We start from the raw sequence: 21,817 nt of genomic DNA, 5'->3' as shown, positions 1-21,817 counted from the left end.
GAGTACAAGGAGGGAGTGGGAATATGAGGTCTGAATAGTAGGAAGGGCAAAAGCTATAAGGAATCCAGTGTTTCTTAGTGAGGTGTATTGGTATTGTGAGCAAACAATTTTTTGCTGTGAAGGGCTGTGATGTGCCACGTTCAAGATATTTAGCATCCCTGGTCCCTGGGCACGGAATGCCAGGGTACTGTGCTGGTGACGTAGCCCTGGTTGAGAACCTTGGGTAGATGGATGATTTGGTCAAAAACTGGACAAGTCTCTTAGGAAGATGCAGTGGTACCAATTTGCCTGAATTAAATAAAATGTTGTCCTAAAGGTATGTCCAAGGAAAACTCCATCAGTCACGCCCAAGGGATTTCCAAAGAAAATCACACTGAACTCCTCTAGTGTTTATATCTGGCATCTACACGAGTAATTTGCAAGGAACTTCACCATAAATTCAATTCCACTCAGCAAGTACTTATTTAAAACCTATGAAATGTCAACTACTAGCGAGTTTCCTTTCAGGGAATTTGAAAATATAAGACGGCATCTCTACCCATGAGAAATTTACAGTCTAGCTGCTTAGACATAATTATGTAAACACACACGACAGTATATAACCCAGTATTCGACAGTGTATTATCCATATGTTTCATGGGAACATTTAGCAATTGACTGGCTTCCTCTTTATTCCTGCTTCTTGATCTTTCGTATCTGACCCATATCCTCTCTCAGAAGAGGACAATACAGAAAGACACAGAAAATTGGCAGAGAGCTGAGATTCCTGACAATTAGTGAGTCTTCCCAGTGTTCCCCTTATTATGGATTCTGGAGAAAAATACTATTCTAACTTATCTGGGAGAAACAAAATATTCTTGTCTGTAACATATATCCTAGTCATGGAGGAGATTTTCATTCACTTTCATGTGTTTTCCATAAGTGAAGATTTTAAGGAAAGGCACGATAACACTGATCTTGCAACGAAGGCAGAACTTATTTTTCTCTGCTTTTCCCAGCCCTATTATGTCTTTCTTAGGAGATGCTGACGGCCAGAAATACCCACATCTAGTAACTGTGCTGTAAGTCCATTCTCTGCTCTGTTCCCAATGCCCTTCCTTGATGACACTATGCGTTTGACCGGACTACCCGGTCACAAAGTATAATGGGCTTCTGCCCAAAGGGAACGGTTTCCAGTGATTTGTGGATCTCTTTGCTGGGGTCACAAGTCATCAAAAGTAACCTCTGAGAGGGGAAAAAGCCAATTCAAAGTTATAATTTTCAGGGACACTTATAACTGACAAGTTCCAGAAAGTCTGTTAGAAAACAGGAAAATTCATTAATACGCGAGAATCAACAATTAGTAGTTAATGCTTGGGCTTAAATCCTTTCCTCTTATGTTAACATGAAAAGAGCCAGGGAGATTCTCATATTGACCCTTTTCAATAATTTATATCTCGTAATGGAAGTGTTTATCACATTCTTTCCTGAAAGCAGTCTTGACCGTGGGTGACTGGAGACAGCAAGAGGTTGTGGCGGTCACAGGCAATGAAAAGGTCACACAAAGGGTAAAGGAGACACCAATGGCTGGAAGAGGCAAACTTTATTTCACAATTTTCTCCAGGATTGGATCTGACTTTGAATTGATGTATAAAAATGGGCTTGCCTGAGCTAATCCATGATGTGTGTATGTTTTCATTATAATGTATTTTTCTCAACTGCCATGGAACGATGTGAGAAATAAAACATGAAAATATTTAATAATTCAGTATTTCCAAGTGTCTAGACTACTGAGCATATTAAAAAGGAATTGTTTAGAAGGAAGGGAAAGGAAATGGGTAAGAGATTTTATGAGTACTTACTTACAATGAATCAGTTGTTCTCAGAGATTTATTTCTCACAAAAAGTAGACAGAATTTTCCCTGTTTTACAGATGACAAATGTGAGGGTCGGACAGATTAGGAAATGTGCCCAAAGTTTTACAGCTGGTAAGTGAGAGAATGCCCATTCCAGGCTAGGTTCACTTGAACTGACAGACACCATGCTGCCTAGATGATTTAGCAAATGTGGATTATAGAAATGTTAGAAATAAAACTATGTCCATGACAGAATGGGTGTTTAAAAAGCTTTGGGTTGTGGCTGTCTGTGGCTGAAATGACAAAACAATCGTTTCCCCCGAACTCACACGCATGCGCACACCCTGATAACGTTGGTTGCTAGGGCTGAGCTCCTGAATTTATTTGGAGGAACTGTGTTCTTTTGCATGAAAAGATGTAGATGGCTAAAAACTTATTTACCCAGATCTTTTAGGGTTGAGGGCTACAAGCATCACTTGAAACAAAAATATGACTCCGGTAATACACATGAGGGTGAACCGCTATGTTACTGTTCAAGGGAGGGAGGGGAAAATGAATAAAACACCCAGAATAAAACGGAAATGAGACAGAAAGAAGGAGGAAACACGGAGGACCAGGCATGTGTATGTGTTACCTAGAGAACGGTTCTAGAGATGTTTATAAACAATACAAGGGCAATGGAAGTTGAACAGCTGTGATACTGAGACTTTCTGCTCCTGGGAAGAATATGGACACCCACGGCTATAAGTCCCTGGACTCTGACAAGCATCTCCCCATCTCGTCCAACATTTAGTTACATTAGCCATTTAAGAGACTCTCCTTTCATGGTCCTATGTCTCTGCCATCTGAAAATAATGCACTTAAACAGCAATTGTGCTGTCATTTCACTCCGCAAATAGGTTCTCTTCATGAAGAATTATAATGAAATTATTGCTTTAGAAAAGAAAACCAATTCACATTTTTATATATGCTTCATTAAAAAAAACCCCACATCATAAAAATAAAGACTCTTTCAAAAGATAAGTATCTCATATACTTAGAATATCTCATATATTTATCATTTCAGGGCTTTTTCATGCTTTAACTACCATTTGAAACTGTAACAGGCTGTGGAAAAGAAAGGTAAGAAAGGTGGATCCGCCTTTGGCAGTGAAGGTCAAGTGCAGCTGGTAAATAACTGAAATAACTCGTAACCGGTAGTACACAGGTTGATCAACTGTTACTAAAAATAAATAGCTTATATATATATATATATATATAGCAAGAACACTATCTTCAACTTGAAAAGAAATCACTGCAGCATCCTAGGTTAACTACGAGACAAGGAATTCTAAAAAGCAAATGTTCCCTCCCCATTATAAATGTGATGAGTCTTGGTGACCTTTTGTTCACATTAATGCTGACAAACTCTGCATAATGCATGACTGTCCCACCCTCCAGCCCCTTCCAGTAGCTTCCTGCTTTTATTCCAGTCACTGTATTCAATGGTGTGGAGATGGGACAGGACACATTAGGAGGGGTGGGGTGGTGAGGAGATGGGAATGGTAGCCGTCAGTCTGGACTGTCAAGAACCTTGGAGGCTTCCGGGAAAAGTAGAGGGCAAATAATTTATTATAACATAGGAGAGATAGCTAGGAAGTAGTTCCTCATAATTATCTTTATGATTTGAAATCGAGTCAAAAGAAATAATATACAAGAACGCAGCGTTATTAAGGAAAAAGCTCTGGACGGTTATTTGGACAGGTATGTGCTCAGTTTTTTGGGCTCTAATTTAAGACAGATGTGAAACCCAAAAAGGTAAGTTGGGACCATTATGTCCTCGGAGATTCAGTAGACACACCTCTGCATATAGGTCTTAGGGGAAAACACATGGGCATTTTTAGGTCTTAGGGGAATGAGGAATAAATGTATCTGAATCAAATAATTAATTAGTCTCAGTCCCCACAACTTTTCAGGTGTGATGATAGTACTGAGTTCCTTGTGCTTTCAAAGTTTTAAATGACCGTCAGTTAAACTTTTATAATGGGGTTCCTTTAGAAGATACTTACGCTTTGTTGTTAACACTGTTAGTAATACTACAGTAATTAATAACAGCGGTATTCGTGGTATTTTACAGGACTGTGTGAAGTAAAATTAGCTGTGTTCGCCTCTGTTCTCCTCAACATGCTGTGTGTTGATACATGGGACCACGGGACACTTTCTCTCCGTGTCCTGCCTGCACTGGCTAAACAAACAAATGAACACTCGTTGTCAAATTTCATACAATGACGAGTGAGTGCCACTGACAATGTTGACTTCAGGGCACGAGTTACACCGTTTCCAGACATCGAAATCTGCTCTGGGATACTAGGTACAGCGTACAGAGGATACCTGATTCCACCTAAAGTCAAAGGGTACACAAAAGAGAGCCCAGAATGGAAGTCATCTTTCCCAGATCTGGAGAACCATACATATGTCCAGGTGTCCTTCCCACAAGCCGGGAACATTAACAAATGCTTCAGATTCAACGGTAATGTAAATGTCCATCTATTCAGGATAATGCAAAAACACAACAGCGTAGATTGATTAAAACATTACACATTTAAAAACGACTTGTGTCTTGCTATCTCTGTATTTGAAAGAGGTGTATTTGTCATTCTGGGGATTTGCTGCGTTTTGCATGGAAGTCTAATGACCACAACATGTGGAAGAGGGGAGCTAACTTGTCCATCTGTCCCTGCCCGCCGCCCCCCAACAACACGTGGCCCCTGTTCTCCAACGAGGAAGTGGTGCACTGGCCTTTGAGAGCTGTCATTTTGGCACTGCCTCCCCGAACTAATAAAATGTTTTGGTTTAAAAGTCCGCGCTCCCCCTGCCCCCCCATTTCAGTCCAGTTCGAGCTTCAGAATGAATGTCCTTAATTTTAAGGAAACATAGTCCAATAGTTTCTATGTGCCCGAAGAAGGAAATTAAGTTATGCTGTATTTCTCTAGCATATGGTCCTTTTACAGGGGAAAAATGAGTGTTTAGCTTCTGCTGTAAACTCTGGAGGGAACTCATACAAGAAGAGGACCTTAAGCACCAGGAAACACATAGATTCACCATCACACCGCCTCTCGGATTTACTGTGACAGGAGGAAGATGGATCCCAGTGCAAACTCTCATGAACAGAACACAGGAGATGCAGGGAAGTTCAGTGAACAAAAATGACAGTACCTATATTTTCATAGCATCTCACAGTTTATAACGCATGCAGCGAACTCATTTGACCCTCGTGAGCACTAAAGGTGGACAGAAGCAGGGATGATCTCCATTTTTTAGATGAGAAATCAGGTCTGAGGTTCTTCAAGATAGTCCTTCTTTTAGATAAAAGGTTCACTAAGACTATTATATCTTAGAAGGAGGGCTAATCTGGAGACAGGCCAGTCAACCTGAACCTATTTCCAACATCATTCAACTAGTCAAGTGACAGAGCCGAGGCGTAACCCCTGCCTTCTCACAGCAAAATTGGGGCTTTTTACAAATTCCTAGAACTACATCAATGTTCTCATGGTCATCGGCCTGTTTATTATGGATTTTCTGTTCTCCAGTTTGTCAATGCAGTGTTCTCAGCAGTGAATGTATTAAAAAAAAAATTAATAGGATGAATTAAGCAATGATGGGATCTAAAGTATTGGATGAAACAGCTAAAAATACCTTTAAAATAAGAAATGGATGAACTGAATGTTTAATTTTACTGATTGTACTCCTAAAGTGATTTTTTTTTTCCATTTTATATAGGCTATCTTAACATCTTCAACTGTTAAAATGTCAGTTTGTACCCGTGTTTCATTTTATGGAGCATCCGTGGGTACTGCTCATCGTGCTCATGTGACTAATTAAGCCTCACTGAAATTACGTGTCACACAGAAGCTGCAGTTTACTTATTTGTCAGCGAAAACTATGATCATCTGCCTTGTTTCCCATGCATTATTCCATGATTGATTACTGTTACAGTGTGGTTCGTATTTTGCATTCTGCAACACACGAGCATTAATCTTCACTCATTCTTCAATAGTATAATTCATTAAAATACATACTTTGAATCTGGGGCACATACAAGAAGATGTAACCACAGAGGAATATAGTGCTGTTACAACAAAACATAATTAATAAAACATAGAATGTGTTTTATGAAGTTATGGTTTTAATTTGCTACCTCAAGAAATATGCTTTAGCAATTTTGCACAAGGTAACTTCCCATGAGAATTTAAATCCCCTTACCCTCCCTCCACTAGGTACTGAAAGGATTATGATTAATGCACACTAAATCTCTCTTAACTGGAAAAGGTCCTAGCAAATTTCTGAAACCAAATTTAAGCTACTGATAAGTATGATGGTCCTAAATCTGGAGCAAACTTTGTTTGACCTGTGAATTCCTATCCTGCCTCTCCTGGTCTCTCTCTCTCTCTCTCTCTTTTTCTCTCTCTTTTCTGGATGTTATTACACAGCAGGGGCCAGAATGTGTCAAAAGTGGGCCCAGCCGGGGGAGCAGCACAAAAGAGCAGGGCCACGTACAGCCCCAGTGACCTCAGCAAACAGATGACCTACATCGGATGCAGGCAGTTCACATGAGAAAAAGGGAATCTGTGTTGCAGCTTGCATTTAACCTGCATTTTAAGAGGCAATCAGATACATAAACTAAATATGGGTAAGATAAGTACTACAGGCATATATCACTCTAAATTCATTTAAAACATCAGCAAGATTATATATGTTCACGTAGATATACACATGGTCTTCTTTCTCTTAATTCCTCAATCTTCATCAACAAATGTACTAGTGGGAGGTTAGTACAAGTAAAAACAGCATTAATGGGTCGCATATTAATATTTATGTTTGACTATATAAAGACCTTGCATACATTATGGCTGTTTTGCAAGCTGAATGAATAACTAATATTACATTATGTGTGGGTACATATTAAACAGACATGTCTACACTTTCTGAGTTCAGGATATGATTAATGCAGCCTATCAGAAGCCAGATGGTGCAGAACCAGAACCATCAATCAAAATGAAAAGACCACTGCGTGCCATCCACAATGAGGTTCTCACAAATGGAGATCCTGTTCACAGACCCTAACTGGTAATAGGCAGAAAACGCCAAGAACATAGCTGCAGTGTCCCACTGGGATGAAAAAGCCGTAGCTCAGGCTTGGCTAGATAAACAGTCTGGCACAGGAACATTCCTTGCTGGAGCCCTGAGCAGCCGAGCTGAGAAAGCCCGGGCAAACCAAACAGCCGGTCCTTAAAATTAAAAAAAAAAAAAAATTAGAAGCTTTTAAATTATTTGAATAATGTGTGAACTGATGACAGTATCTGTCAAACAGGACCCACTCCCCGTATGATTTAGGATGGGACACGCCACAGAGTGACAACACAGATACCAATGTCTGCCCAGCACGTGAGTTGGCACCCTGTTGCCCTTGTATGCACTTTAGTACAAATAACCCCAAATGCTTTAGTGTTACTTTGCAGCCTTTCTCCGCGGAATCTGTGGGAACAAGTTTCAACTCTGTTATGTTTAATGCTAATGACTGTTCTGGGGGAAGTTGTAGGGGGAAAGGTGGCCGAAAGAAGATGCTTCCTGTTCCTTTAATAGCTTTACATAAAAATAACTATAGGAACACAAAGTGCTTTGTCTTTGTAAAGGGATCCTGTGTGCTTAGAAAATGTTAAATAATCCCCATGCGCTGTGGGGCTTGAAAAGGAAAAAAAAAAAAAAAAAAATCAAAACCAATACATGGGTTCCAATTCCTACTAGTCACTGAAATACCAATTGGAATTCTGATTTTGGGCAGTTTTGGGAGAGAGACAGATAAGCAGGCAAGGAGAAATTGCCAAGGAACACAAACTTCTTCCAGAAGAGTTATGTAGCAAAATGAGATAAACAATACATTAAAACTCACAAATATAAAAGGCTAATAGGAGTGAAGATATTTGGAAAATCCAAAGATGTTTCTGCTTTACCATAAAAATTATATCACGGCCTGCATAACTTGACATGTGAGATAATCTGGAAAGAGAACAGCCTGCTTTTACCTTTGTAGCAATAATGTAAACAGGAATGACTATGCATATTAATATAAACAAGACCATAAGTGGAATGGTTGAGCTTGAGATATTAAAAATTGGGCTATTTTTTTCTATTTTCATTGTTTTAATATAGGACTGACACCCTAACTTATGTGAAATTTTGTTACTTATCTTTCCCCTAAAAATATGAGCATTTCCCACGCTGTAATAAATTCTGTATAAATAATATTTACTGGTTGGATATTATTCCACGGCACATACACACTATGATTGACTCATATAGCTAGTCTCCTCAATGGTGGATGTTTAAGTTTTTGCTCTCTCTCTCCTATTATTTAATAAGACAGTAGACATTACTGTGAAAGGTGGCATTTTGGTTTTTAAGATTATTTCATTAGAACAGATGTTCAGAAGCTGAATTGCTGAGCTAAGCGATATGAACTTTGAGGCTCTTTCTTAAATTTATATTCTCATCCAGTACTCGGTAGTCTAAATTTAAAAATCCTTAGTAATCTTATAGGTGAAAATAACACTTCATTGTGAATTAAATTTGTACTATTTTAATTACCAGCCAGGTTAAGAATTTTTCTGTGGTTAACAACTACTTTCCTTTTTAAAGTCTTACTGATGTCTTAGAAAATGTATCATTTTTATCTACTCATGAAAAGAATCACAACGTACTCCTCCTTGGAATACTGAATTTGTTTAATTACTTGAAAGTAATGAACTGTACTCCTTTAAAATACTTAAAAGTATTTTTCCTTAATTCAGACTTTGCATACATAATGTATGACTCTGATTTGCAAGCTGAACGAACAGCTAACATTACGTTCATTATGGGCACACATTAGGTAGACAGGTCTGTGCCTTCTTAGTTCAGGATGTGATTAATGGGAGTTTCAGGTCTCCCTCAACACTCGTTCAAATCAGTGAAAATTCAACATAAATAACTAAATGCTCTGAATGGATCAATAGCATTTTAGAGTAACCATCAAGTTTTTATGTTTGTTTGTTTCCAGTGTTGGGAATGCTAAAATGACAGCTGTCTTTTGAGTGACTCCCTCTCGTGAAATTTGTGTCTGGTCTACTTCTCCTAAAACCTGAACATGGGGTGGCCAGTATCAAGTTCTTGACTTGCTCATGTTGATTTCCTGAAAGACATATAATGATACGGACCTCACCAAAGTAATGAAGATGCACAGTATGAAAGAAAAGTAGTGTGATCAAAACATAGAAGAACATACCATTAAATGGTTCAACAAGAGAGTCAAAATTAAACTGATACAGAAACTATGTTTCTTTCTAGAACTAGATGTAATTGAATAAACACCCTAAAGGCATTACCTGTCATGAAGAACTGGTAGTTCCAAAATTCAGTGACTGACTGATTTTTTTTTTTTTAAAGATTTTATTTTTAACTCATCTCTACACCCAACATGGAGCTTGAACTCACAGCCCTGAGATCCAGAGTCCCATGCTCTACCGACCGAGCCAGTCGGGCACCCCAGTGATATATTTAAAACAGAGAATACATTTAAAATTATTATAGTCAACCAGATTTTGAAAAAATCCAGAGTCATCCAAATTTCCTTTGGCCCAGTCACAGCCTTTTTAAAAGGAAGGAATATTTACTCCTTTTATTCTTCATCATAGTAAATCCTAATATAAAAAGTAGATGATTCAGAAGCACATATACGTAATGTTGGCATCAGACTGAATATACTGTTGTGTAGCTGCTTATTGAACTCTGGTGTCTCAGAAGCACTACCCTGTACTGTTAAGGAGTCTTTGGACACACACTTTCTTAAATTCCACTGCGGCAGCTAGTGCAGAGGGGAAAGAGACTTACGGCACTAGGATAAAAAAGTCAAAGACAGTTCTGAACTGGCAGGTCTTTCTCGTCCTGGCATCGGTGATTTCTGCCATATCTTCGTCTTGCTACCCTGGTTTTCCAACCCTCGCCAATGTATTCCTTGGGTGCTGGCTGGCTATGGGAGGTCTGCCAGGGAGTAGAGGAATTACCATTAGCCTGGCCCGTTCTGTGGCTTTTTGCCAGCAGAAAAGTGAAACGGGAAAAGCTACAGTTGCTTTCTTTTATATAAACCCACAATAGGTCTATATAACCCAAGAGTAGTGGTCTTATACTAAACCACTTTAACTTCTCTGATCTGGACGCCTGGCCTCTGATAAAAGCCAAGTAAGCTAGAAATTCACATTTCATTGAGCAAATCCAGTTTAAATCAACCTCAGGGGCTTCAAATGTTAAGTCCAGTTTGCCAACAGATGGAATGCACTGGAGTTCTGAATTGCAGAATAACTGGAAATAAAAGGAGTTTCATTCTGCAGAATGCAAATATTGAAAATCAACACTAGCCACAAACAAAAACAAACAACAATGATCAAAAACCCAAAGAAACATCTTGCGGTGAAGTGAAAAGCCTAGGAGATGAGGAAGGAGCAAATCGGATTTTAAGGTACAGTTTTATTATTAGACAGCTGCCTATGCTATTTAACTCCTGTGGGCCTTGGTTTCCATATCTCAATGAGGAAGGAAGAAAAAAAGGCAGCACTGTATTAAGCTGACCTTACAATTCCTCCTGGTGCTAACATTCAGTGGTTCTAAACATATACCCTATTACTTTGACTATTTAAGGGACAAACATAAAACTCCACCTATTACCAATATATTGGCACACATCAGGTCATCTTATTTGGGGTTATATCTACAGTGATCAGTACTATCGTTCTGTGTTTTTTCCCTGTCCTTTCTTATTTGGGGGGAGGTGTTGGAGGGAGGGAGGTAAGTGAGAGGTACAACTGAGAGACGGCATCCCGCAGGACATCACTGTGGCTGTACGGGAATGCCGGGCCATGTCAATTGGGCTATGGGACACTGACGAGACGACACACACCTGAGCAGATTGTAAGGCGCAGGTCTTGTCAGTGAAAGTGTGAATTATAGGGTTCACACACGTTAGTTAGCTTTCTGACCCTTCCCACCATAGGCTTCTCCCTGCTAATGGTATCTTAAACTGCCTCAGTGCTATTCTAAAATGACTTTCAAGTTAATCAGCTCACAGAGAGAACCCGGACAAGATTTTCATTTTTCTCCTTTAGATCTCCAGCCGGTTAGATTCTTATCCAGTTGAGGGACCCTGGTGGGACGTTCTAGTATCCGATCACGGGCATGCTTTAATTACAATAAAGTCACTTCACTGCTAAGAGTCTTTTATATCTAATGATAACAACAAATGTTTACTGATGGAGGTTGTAAAGATAATTATAGCACTAAAATTTATTAAGCACTTACTACATTCAGAGCACTATACCCATCTCTCCCACATACATTCTCTTTTTTCCTTCCTTCTAATAACCCCATAGGGTAGGTACTACTTTTTAAAATCTCCATTTTAGAGATTAGCTCAAAGAAGTGAAGCAAATTGTCTACGTTACATAGTGAATAAATGGCAGATTGAAACCCAGGCTGGAGTGCTTCTCTATTGAAAACTGTCCAAGACAGCTTCAGAGCTTACTGGGTTTTGTAAATTTTATGGTACGGTGGTCCATTATGCTGTTCAATGCCCCTTAACAGCAAGATGGATGGGACACATTCTATTTAGAAATTTGCCTTAAGAAAAGGTTGTCACTCCTCTTGAATGATACACTTTCCGTTATTACAAAACGAAAGCTGTGCACTTGGCTGTTTATCTCTTCGCTTTTGCTCCCCAGAAGCCCTGGCTTTTATTCTCAACTGCAGCAATGACTCAGATTTTGTGGGTGAACAACACCGTTCTTCCTATTTTGCCCGAAGATATAGTATTATATGCTTTTATAAACTACTCGGAGGCTTAGGACAAGAACAAAAATAAAAACAAAACAGGTTCTCAGTAATAAAGGCAATGTGTTAGTAAAACAGAATTACATTTTGATTATAATGATATTTTCTTTGGCCAGGTAAAGTCAACCTCGTGAGATAGTGAAATAATAGATAACAATTAACTGTGCTGTGCCTTTTTATTACATGCTTTAACATACATTATCGCATTTGATACAATGACTGTCAGATAAGACAGGTATTACTTATATCTGCAACTGGCAGATAACAAAACTAGTGATTAGAGAAAATAATTTCTCCAAAGTCAAGTGACAAAACGTCAACTGGAAGTCAATTCTTCAGACTCTATTTACCATACTTCTAATATTTAGTGGAGTTTTATTCTTGTAAAAAAAATAAATAAATAAATTCACAAAGTCAATGACAAAGAGTGATTTCTTACATTGTTTATAAAAATATGTTGCTTAAAAAACATATAACTATATTTTTGCATTCACTTCACTAGAAATTCAAAATGGTCCGATATGACCGAACAATTTCACTATACATGTATGCATGACACTTCAGATTAAAAGTATCTTGTTCAAATGTTGATGAAACCCTTAGGGATAGATATAATTTATATTACTGTGAAGATTCATTGTTGCTTTTTCTGTATTCATTCTTCACTCCTTGGGGAATTCGCTCCTGCCCCTTCCTCCTTCACGTGTGTGGTCAATGTGGCTTAAGTGGTTAATTGCACCCCTGGTTACTGGGGTGAGAATCCTGGCTGGCTTAAATCAACCAACACATTAACTTCAAACTCAGGGATGTGCACACAACGCATATCAGTCAGGCTGATGGGACTTTAGCTGGATCTCCCAGGACAGTGGCCTGCTCTCTCCTCTATCTTGGTGGCATGAGGTGCAATGCACGGTGCTAAGCAGCCACTTTGCTAACTCTAAGGAGGTGAGCCTGAGAATAGCTGATAGATCAGACTGCCAAGTGATATAGCAAAGATTGCTGGCGGTGACTCCCTCTGAGTTCTGAATCAAGCCTTGTTTAATGCAAAATCTATCTCTCGACATTTTAATTAAGGAAGCCAATAAATTATAAATTATCTCTCTGTTGAAGCCAGCATGAGTTGCGTTATTCACAACATAGCTCTAAATAAAATATCCAATAAGTCAATTAGGATCCTTAGTGCTATGTCACATTATCAGATTAAGTACAATGTGGGGAAAACTAGAATTTCAGAAGGGTATATATACTCAGGTCTGCTGTTTGAGCTATATAAACAGAAGACCAATTCACAGGGGGCACACACGCACACACAGTACAGGTGGGGATGTGGTAGGAGAGTGATAAATGTTTAGAGCAAGTGCCAGGAGAAATGGGAAAAGGAGCTGAGTGCAGATGCAAAACGGATTATGATCGAGGGCTCAGCTGAGATGGCAATGCACGACTTTATAATGACGCCAATTAGCATAATCTCATTTAGAGCATTTGGAAGCAACGTCACATGGGCACACACACACACATACACAAGTTGTGCAGACATGTGGGACCCAAGCATTCGTATATTTTAAAGCACCCCAGGTGATCCTAATGTGCCATTAAGTTTGTGAACCTGTGGTATTAGACGGGGCATCGCTCCATTATGAGGAGCTTGTACACATTCCTCATATAGCTGCAGCAGAAAGCACATCCTGCTTTCAAAGCATTCTCCTTCATTTTATATAAATGGAACATAACTGGGAATAGAAAAGATGTCTTTTAAATATGAAATATGGAAATCCAGTGGAACCACTGCTTGTTCACAGAAGCTTTCTAATTTACCCTGTGTGCACGGAATACTGAAGATGCTTCAGAAATGAATATTCCAGAGGACCTGTGTGAGAGGCAATCAGACCTTGGAAAAATACCACCTTCTTTAAATTACCTTTTCTTGAACACCTACTATGTGTCAGCCACCACACTGGTCCTTCAGGGCCTCAGACCCTACTAACACAATGCCTGTCCTCCAAAAGTCCACAGTCGTCCAGGGGAGACAGGTGGACAAGGAGGCTGGGGGAGCACACTGAAGGGGCGCCTCACCCTGGGGCAGGCGGGGAGGAGGCGACAGGGAGGGCTTCCTAAGGACACGGCTGGCTTTGCGTTCTGAAGGGAAGAGATGAGGCAGGTGAAGGAAGTAACAGCAGGTTCGAGAGCGAGGAAGCAGCCCGAACACAGACACGGAAAATAGAGCCTCTGAGTGTGGGGTATTTGGGGAAGGCATATCACTTGGTAAGGCTGGAGTACAAGGTACAAGGGAAGGAGCTACCAGCCATCAAGGGCCTTAGGCATCGTGCTGGGGCTTTTCTTCTGTAAGTGACTGACGGCTTGGAAAGTATTTTACACACGGGCTTAACACGACGTGCTTGGCATTTTATAAATATTCCCAGGAGAGCAGGGAGAGAAGGGACTGGGGTTTGGGAGGACAGTGAGGGTGGAAAGGGGGAAGTCGGTCTGAGGTAGATGAAGAAATCCAGCAGCCAATTGCCAAAGGCCTGCCCAGAGGCAATAGCAAAGGGGATGAGGTCTTACCTAGATGAATCACAGCGCAGATTTGGAAAAATGTGACCAGCCAAGAGTAGTGGGTGAAGGGAGAGGGAGAAGTCTAGGATGCCACTGCGGTTTGTGGCTAAGTAGGCGGAAAGATGCGTTAATGTACGTCAAGGTAGTAAACACAGAGCACGTAGAGAGAGAGAGGATCAGGTCAGCCCTGCACATAGTCCACACGGCCGAGGCACCACCAAAAAGGAAACGCCCCAGAGTCTGGGGCACGTATGCCTGGGTGCATGGGGCCAGCGGTGCGTGCTCAAGGAACAGAACCCTGGGGTGCATGGGCTCGAGGAAAGAGCAATGCAAGGAAGTCTGGAGGGAGAGGCCAAGAAGGTGAAGAAAAGGCCCGGTGGAGATCAATACTCTAAGATGCATTATTACCGCATGAACTTACTCTCTGAATATTATGAAATAAATATACCCAGGTAAGTGTTTCCACCATCCCTGAGGGAAGCTTTAAATGCATGTCTGTTCCATATTCAAGATCTGTTATTATGAATACTTCATTTGAAAAAGTTTTTTCATGCATGAGTTAAAACCATTTGTCTTTATTTAAAAAGGAGTGCTTCTGCGTGTTATAACGAAAGTGAAAACTGGTGAACGCTCAAGCCTTTCAAGTGCCAAAAGGGGATGCTGAGTCACCAATGAGGCAGAGAGGCAGAGGTCTATCTATCACTGATAGGCCTGAGTGTCAGCAGCTGCTGACCTTTCGGGGGCACACACTTGGTGATCGCTCAGCAGCCATTTCAGTCTGTGGTTCTAAACCTCACTGCAGATTGTGACAGTATTCCAGTAGGAGAGATTATGTTTGCCTCTGTTTTTCTTTGAGCAAATTTTCAGGTTTTGACCTTATCTTCTTCAAGTAAGTGAAAGGTGAGCGACTGTGAGCTCAGAATAAACACATCAGCAGATGGGTCTGTGATAAAAGTGGACTTCTAGAACGTGTGGGAGTGACCTTCCTCCACATAACGATGCTCGCACGAGAGCAAGAGGGCTTCGCTTCCTTCCACAGCGGGCCCCAGAGCAGGGATGTGCTATATTGATTTAGCACCTAGGTTGAGTTTTCAACAAGACTCTGACTCGAACACTATCAACTAAATGCAAGGTAAAAGCATTCACATTTAATTTCTGAGTACACTTGAAACCATTCAAAGAATTTTAAGGCTAGTAAGAAGGTTGGGAAAATAACATCAGCCAGAAAACATGGGCTATTTGTGGAGAATTAGGTTATGCCAGCTAATCTTGGTATTAGCTGATTATATTTTAGATACAGTGTGCATCTCTATCTGCATACTTTTATATAATACACATATATGTACATACAAGTACTTATTAGAACACATACTCAAAGTCTGTATTTCACATCTTCCTTTTTAGTTACTAAATCAATATTACATTTTAAATTCTGGAAGGTCAAAACAGACCTATGCTGCATGAAAATATTCTAATACCTGTAAGTTAAATAAGGCAAAGTCTATCGAATCAATCAGTCTGAAATGAGAAAATACTAAAATTCAAAAAGCAGAATGTAAAGGATATATACTTCATGTAACACTGAAGACTTTACTATAAAGTCCACATCTGTGTAGCCAGGAAGAAGAAGAAAAGGCTTCCCATAAGAGCTCAGGTTCAACTAAAAAATATATGGTTCAACTAAAAAAATATATGGTACTTTCAAAATAAAAGGTCTTACTTCTTTATTCTTTCTGTAGAGAATGCATAAAGAAATGTGCATTCTTCTATTTCTACTTCTTCATATTTCTAATCTAGTGTTGGATAGATCAGTTGTAAAAAGAATATATTGTATTTTTTTTAAAAAGGGTAGAATTAATATTTTATTGTCACTTATAATCAGATGGAAGTTGGGTATAGAGTCTTCATACTTGATCTTTCCTTTTTGTAAATAAAAAAAAATACAAGTTTTCAAAGGCCAAGGGCTGGTTATATTTTCAGAAAACATAATTAGATTAATTCATTTACGGTGGCTTGAAGTTTTTCCTTATTAGCTCCAGAAAATTCACCCACCTTCTGTCCCTTTTTAAAAAACTGGAAGGTCGGCATGCATTTGACTTCACACTCTGACGCAACATCCTGACAGTCATCCACGTCTACTTCAAGAAACACCACGTTGGAATACCTCTCAGAGAGGGAATGAAAGAAAGGCTTGATCATTTTTCAAGGCCCACACCACGTGGCTGAGAAGTCAACTAGTACAAGTTTATCCCCTGCACTGTTCAAGGCTTCCTGAAAAGCATACTCGCTCTCAATCTGCTTTACCATTTTGGCGGCTGGGGTCTGACAAGCAACCGTAAGGACCGACAAAAGTGGATCCAAAACGCCGGACAGAGCTTCTGTATTGTATTTTTAAAAGGCAAACTCTAAAATGCAGGACTTACACAAATCTTATCAGATGCTCATTAGGAACCTGTACAGATTATGAAATGCACTTTGACTAGGGTTTAGGAAAAAAAATTATACCAATAATATCCTGAAGATTCCCTTCTATTCAAAGTTTTTGATTTTATAAATAAAAGATTGGTTTTTATTTTTTTTATTTTTTAAAAGATTTTATTTATTTATTTGAGAGAGACAGAATGAGAGACAGAGAGAGCACATGAGATGGGGTAGGGTCAGAGGGAGAAGCAGGCTCCCCACTGAGCAGGGAGCCCGATGCAGGACTCCATCCAAGGACCCTGGGATCATGACCTGAGCTGATCATGACCTGAGCTGAAGGCTGAAGCTTAACCAACTGAGCCACCCAGGCGCCCAAAATTTTGGTTTTTAAATGTTTACACCGAGCTCCATAGGACTAGGGTTTTTTTTTGTTTTTTTTGTTTTTTTTATATGAAATCATGTGGTTTGCGATGAGGTCTGGAAGTTTGGGTGAGTACGGGGCAAGGAGAGGAAAGTTAAAGACCACAGAACCCTGAGATCAGCAGCCACTGCACCTGCTACTCAGGAAAAATTAAGATTTCTACATATATTTCTACTGAAGTTTTGGAGGAAGAACTAGATTAATTTCTTCAGTCAACAAATATTTATAGAGCGCTTTCCATATGCCAAGCCCTGTTTTAGGTGTTGAAGAAAAAGTATTCAATAAAACAGACAAAATCCCACTTGTTTCCTAATAACTATAAATTTGCATTAATAATAATGATAACAGGATCAGTTACTGAGGATGTACTATGTGCTGGATACTAGTGGTGAGGCTGTCTTAATTACTGTAATTCTACTATAAGAACAAGAATGGTCATTTCACTGAGCACTTATTATGCACTGGATACTCTTCTAGAAGCCTTCCATTTCACCCTTATGATGGTCCTATAAAGCAGGTACTAGCAAGTTTCGCTAATTCTAAAATGCACATTTCTAGACATTTTAGCATCTCTCAGTTTGAGAAGTGTCTTCTAATCAACAGTGTCTCAACATTATAATGAGTAATGCTCTTTCGTTCCTTAGTGTTACACAAATTAATGGCAAGACTTGTAATTAATAGTGTTTTAGAGTCTATGAAATACAGCATTATTCTCATTTTACAGAGGAAACAGAGGTAAAGAAAACGTTAAGTATCTTGGCAAGGTCACACAGCAAGGCAAGGTCGAGGTAGCGATATAAAATCAAAGACCAAATTATTCTTTGTTTGTGACTCAGAGGAGAGGATATTAAAACTTAGTTGACATAGTGTGTAGGGGAGGGTGTGAGGAAACCCTGTTTTACCTCTGAAACACCTTGTTTAGTGGGTAACTTGCGATCCTTAGGATTTAAAATGCAGTCACCTATGATACAGCCATTCTACTTCTAGAAATTTATCATACAGTTGATACTTATACACACATGAAAGGACCCATTTCTGAGATTATGCAGCACTACCTGTAGCACTACCTGTAGGATTAAAAGATCAGAAGCCACCCGAAGATCCATCAGTAAGACTCTAGTTAGATATGGTCAACATCTGGTACAGAATATATCCATTTACTTTTTAAAAAGGAACGAGGTAGCTCTTTATGTATGGGTTGAAATTATCTCCAAGATATGCTATCATATGAAAAAAGAAACGTAAGAATTTGTAGCTATGTTAACATTTGAATTAAAAAAGCAAGTGTCTAAATAAAACCACAGAGGTAGGCACGTGCTTATATAGGTAAAAATAACCCTAGAAATCTACACATAAAACTAGAAACAGTGGTTGCTTCTGGAGAAGTGAACAAGGGTCTGTAAGGGTTAGGAGGAGGCTTTCTCTGAATACAGTATTAAGCATCCTGTTACTGACTTTATAATTAAAAACCAAGAACAAACTTAGTACCTGCTCCCACAGCTTGGCCATTACTCCTGGAACATTCCAGTGTGCACTGATGTGGGCAGGGCTACAAACGGGGAATTAAGAGACTGGGTTTTAACCCTGTATTTTCTGTGGGCTGATGGAAAAGTGCTTTTGTATAGTTATGGTACGCAGATCAAAAGAAAAGTAAAGTACACTTCATATATACAACACATTAAATTCTAGTCCATAATTCAGGGTCTTTTCTTGAAGAGGGGGAAAAAAAAGCAAGATATGATCTCTGTCCTGAAAACACCCACAGTGTAGTAGGGTGGGATAGTCATGCCAATCATAAATACCTACCAGAGCAACATAGTTAAATGCACTATTTGTTGCTGTCCCCCTCTACCGCCCCATTGGATTAGGGGCCTCTTATCCCCATTACTGCACCTGTCCCCCAGGGAACAACTCGCGTTTACTGAGTAGAACGGAATTCTAAGAGCATGACAAGGCAAGTAATAAAGGCATTTGCACGTCAGAGTGATGGTGTGAGAACAGTTTTTTGTGGGTGTCAGAGAAGATGCAAAGAAGGGGAAATTAAACTGGGTTCTGAAGGATGAACTCAACAGGACAAAGGAAGCTGCTCCTCACCCACACAGTAGAGATGGGATGGGGGCAAGGTGGGACTGCACGAGCTCTGGAGATGCTCCCAGCTCTAGGGTCTAAGGCAGTAGGGTGGGGGGCGGACAGCAGTTGCTGAGGTGCCAATGACTAGCTCCGGTAGAAGGAAAGTACCAGGACGCACCATGCTGCAGGTCCCAAGGGGAAACATTATGGAGGGCAAAAGGTAAGAGTATCTAAGAAACTGGGTGGAGAAATGCAAAAGTGGAATAGTAAGAAAATACGAATGCACAGAATAGATAGGGGAAGATAATCAGCTTGCACCTAGAGACATCCGACAACAACAGGAGAGTGTAAGAACCCCTGGGGGTGGGGGCGGGGGCAAAGGTCAAATGAAACCTTAACCGGCAACAACTTAAAATTTTAAATCAAATCGGAAAAGGAAAGCGTTGATAAGAAATAAAAAGTGAGGAGTAAAGAGAAACAAGGCAGCTTGAAAATCATCCCCCTTCAAAAGAAAATATCTTAAAGTGAATTAGAGATTTGTTTTATGCACAGTCGCTGGATTATTATACTTTACAGTAATTAAAAATGGGATGGTCTCCTTTCTTACCCATGTGTGTTCCACATATTAACGGAGCTAAATTAAAAAGAACTTGAGTTTTTAAAACTCTTTTATTTCTATTCGACGCGTGTGCATTTAAAATATCTCCGGAATTCTGAAAGGCACCCAAAGGTAGTGTTGAATAACGGAAAATATTAACAGTCATTAGAAGAAGCTAGTTAACTTTTTTTTTCTCCAGATGCTAAAATTCCAGTTTTCCAATTTCAACAGAAGAGCGTTAACGTGTACGCTAAAAAAGCACCACAGATGCTATCTGTAATCCCAGCTTCTTAATCTTGCGCAAAAACCCTCGAGAGAATGAATTATTGGCCCGTGGAAATACTTGCACTTCACTATTTTTGGTCAACAGAACTCTGGAAATTGTGCAAGTCAGACTCTGTATGGCAGGCTGGTAATCACAGGAGGGGGCGCACAGACTGGGGCCCTTCAGCCATTGTTAATAATGTGCTGAGGAAGACACAGGCCAGGCCTGGGGAGCCCATTCCGCAAACAGCATCAACCCACACTCCACCAATCACAGGACTCTTGACAGTCTTAAAACTTGAGCAGTAGAGCTAAAGAGAGAGAGAGAGAGAAAAAAAAAGCAGAACTAGCTTCCTCATTTCTCTAGTGACTGCCTACATTACTTGCTGTGAGCATCACTAGCATTAATGTTTCTCGGCACATCTCAATAGAAATAACTTCGGCTACGAAGAAGTCATTAATTATATTTTATGATAAAATATATTGCCGAGAAACAAAGTGTGCTTTTCAGAGGGGAAATGAAAATTCTTATTCCTTGAAAATAAGGTATTGGTAGGTTTTAATTTAACTTCTGTTTGTGTCTTCCAAGCAATTTTCCAGACAGATTTCCCAGGGTAAAATGTTGTTATAAGGTTTTAGAGAACTAGGGTCAAATGAGCAAGTTGTTTTATCTTCTTTTTTCTTTTAAGATTTTATTTATTTCACAGAGAGACACAGCGAGAGAGGGAACACAAGCAGGGGGAGCGGGAGAGGGAGAAGCAGGCTTCCCAAGGAGCAGGGAGCCCGACGCGGGGCTCGATCCCAGGACCCTGGGACCATGACCTGGGCCGAAGGCAGACGCTCAACGACTGAGCCACCCAGGTGCCCCTTATCCTTTTTTTATTTAAGTGTTTATTTAAATTCCAGTTGGATAACATACACTGTAATACTAGCTTCAGGTATAGTGACTCAACCCTTGCCAATATCACCGGTGCTCATCATAAGTACCCTCCTTAGTCCCCATCACCTATTTCTCCCATCCCCCACCCAGCTCCCCTCTGGTAGGTTCTAGTTTTTCTTTTTTTAAGATTTTATTTATTTATTTGGGGGAGAGAGAGAGAAAGAGAAAATGAGCAGGGAGGAGAGGCAGAGGCAGAGGGAGAAGCAGGCTCCCCGCCGAGCAGGGAGCCCGACGCGGGGCTCGAGATCATGACCTGAGCCGAAGGCAGACGCTTAACGACCGAGCCACCCAGGCACCTCAATCTATCTTCCTAATTAAAATATCTGACATATGTGTCAGCCTTTGAGAAGAGGCCAGGCACGTTATAGAAATAGGGATGAGATGAGGGATAGGAACAAACATTCTCACGTCCTTCGCACCAAATGCAGAGGAGGTTTTAAAATCATTTTTAAAGATTTCATTCCATTTTGGATTTTCTTTTCTTTTCACCTTTCTGTCTCAATTTGCCAAAGTGAAATATGTCATCCCCGTGCAGCCTGGGTTGCCAGATAAAAAGAGAACACCTAGTTGTATATGAATTTTTGATGAATAAATTTTTAGTATAACTATGTTCCACTTACTGCATGGGACACAATCTATATTAAAAAAATGCTGTTTATCTGAAATTCAAATTTAACTGGGTATGCTGTATTTTTATTTGCTAATCCTGGCAACCCTAACGTATCAAGTGGATCGTGTCCCAGTGGGGGCGGGAAAGGCTGGTAAGTGGCCGTGCACAGCAGTGATGAGACACGGACAGGGTTGGGACAGGGTGCAGAGAC

At 40.0% G+C, this 21,817-nt stretch overlaps 1 protein-coding gene and 1 pseudogene across 4 annotated transcripts in view; both read right to left on the bottom strand.

The window, feature by feature from the left end:
* The window catches only part of CDKAL1 (CDKAL1 threonylcarbamoyladenosine tRNA methylthiotransferase), a 654,884-nt gene that overhangs the window by 87,552 nt on the left and 545,515 nt on the right, over nucleotides 1-21,817 (bottom strand). The window contains exon 14 of one of the 4 annotated variants that reach the window (XM_073877633.1): nucleotides 6,814-7,102. The exons of the other annotated variants lie outside the window; for them this stretch is intronic. Coding sequence (XP_073733734.1) covers nucleotides 6,935-7,102 — 168 coding nt within the window. The 3' untranslated portion in view covers nucleotides 6,814-6,934. Of the gene's footprint in view, nucleotides 1-6,813; nucleotides 7,103-21,817 lie in introns of those variants that run through there. 4 annotated transcript variants of the gene reach the window in all.
* Nucleotides 16,137-16,658, bottom strand: LOC112838271 (thioredoxin pseudogene; annotated as a pseudogene).

This window comes from Callorhinus ursinus, unplaced genomic scaffold, assembly GCF_003265705.2.
Source record: "Callorhinus ursinus isolate GAN/ISIS: 27379988/994484 unplaced genomic scaffold, GSC_fseal_2.0 scaffold26, whole genome shotgun sequence".
Classification (NCBI taxonomy): Eukaryota; Metazoa; Chordata; class Mammalia; order Carnivora; family Otariidae; genus Callorhinus; species Callorhinus ursinus.
This window is presented reverse-complemented; position numbering and strand designations above follow the sequence as displayed.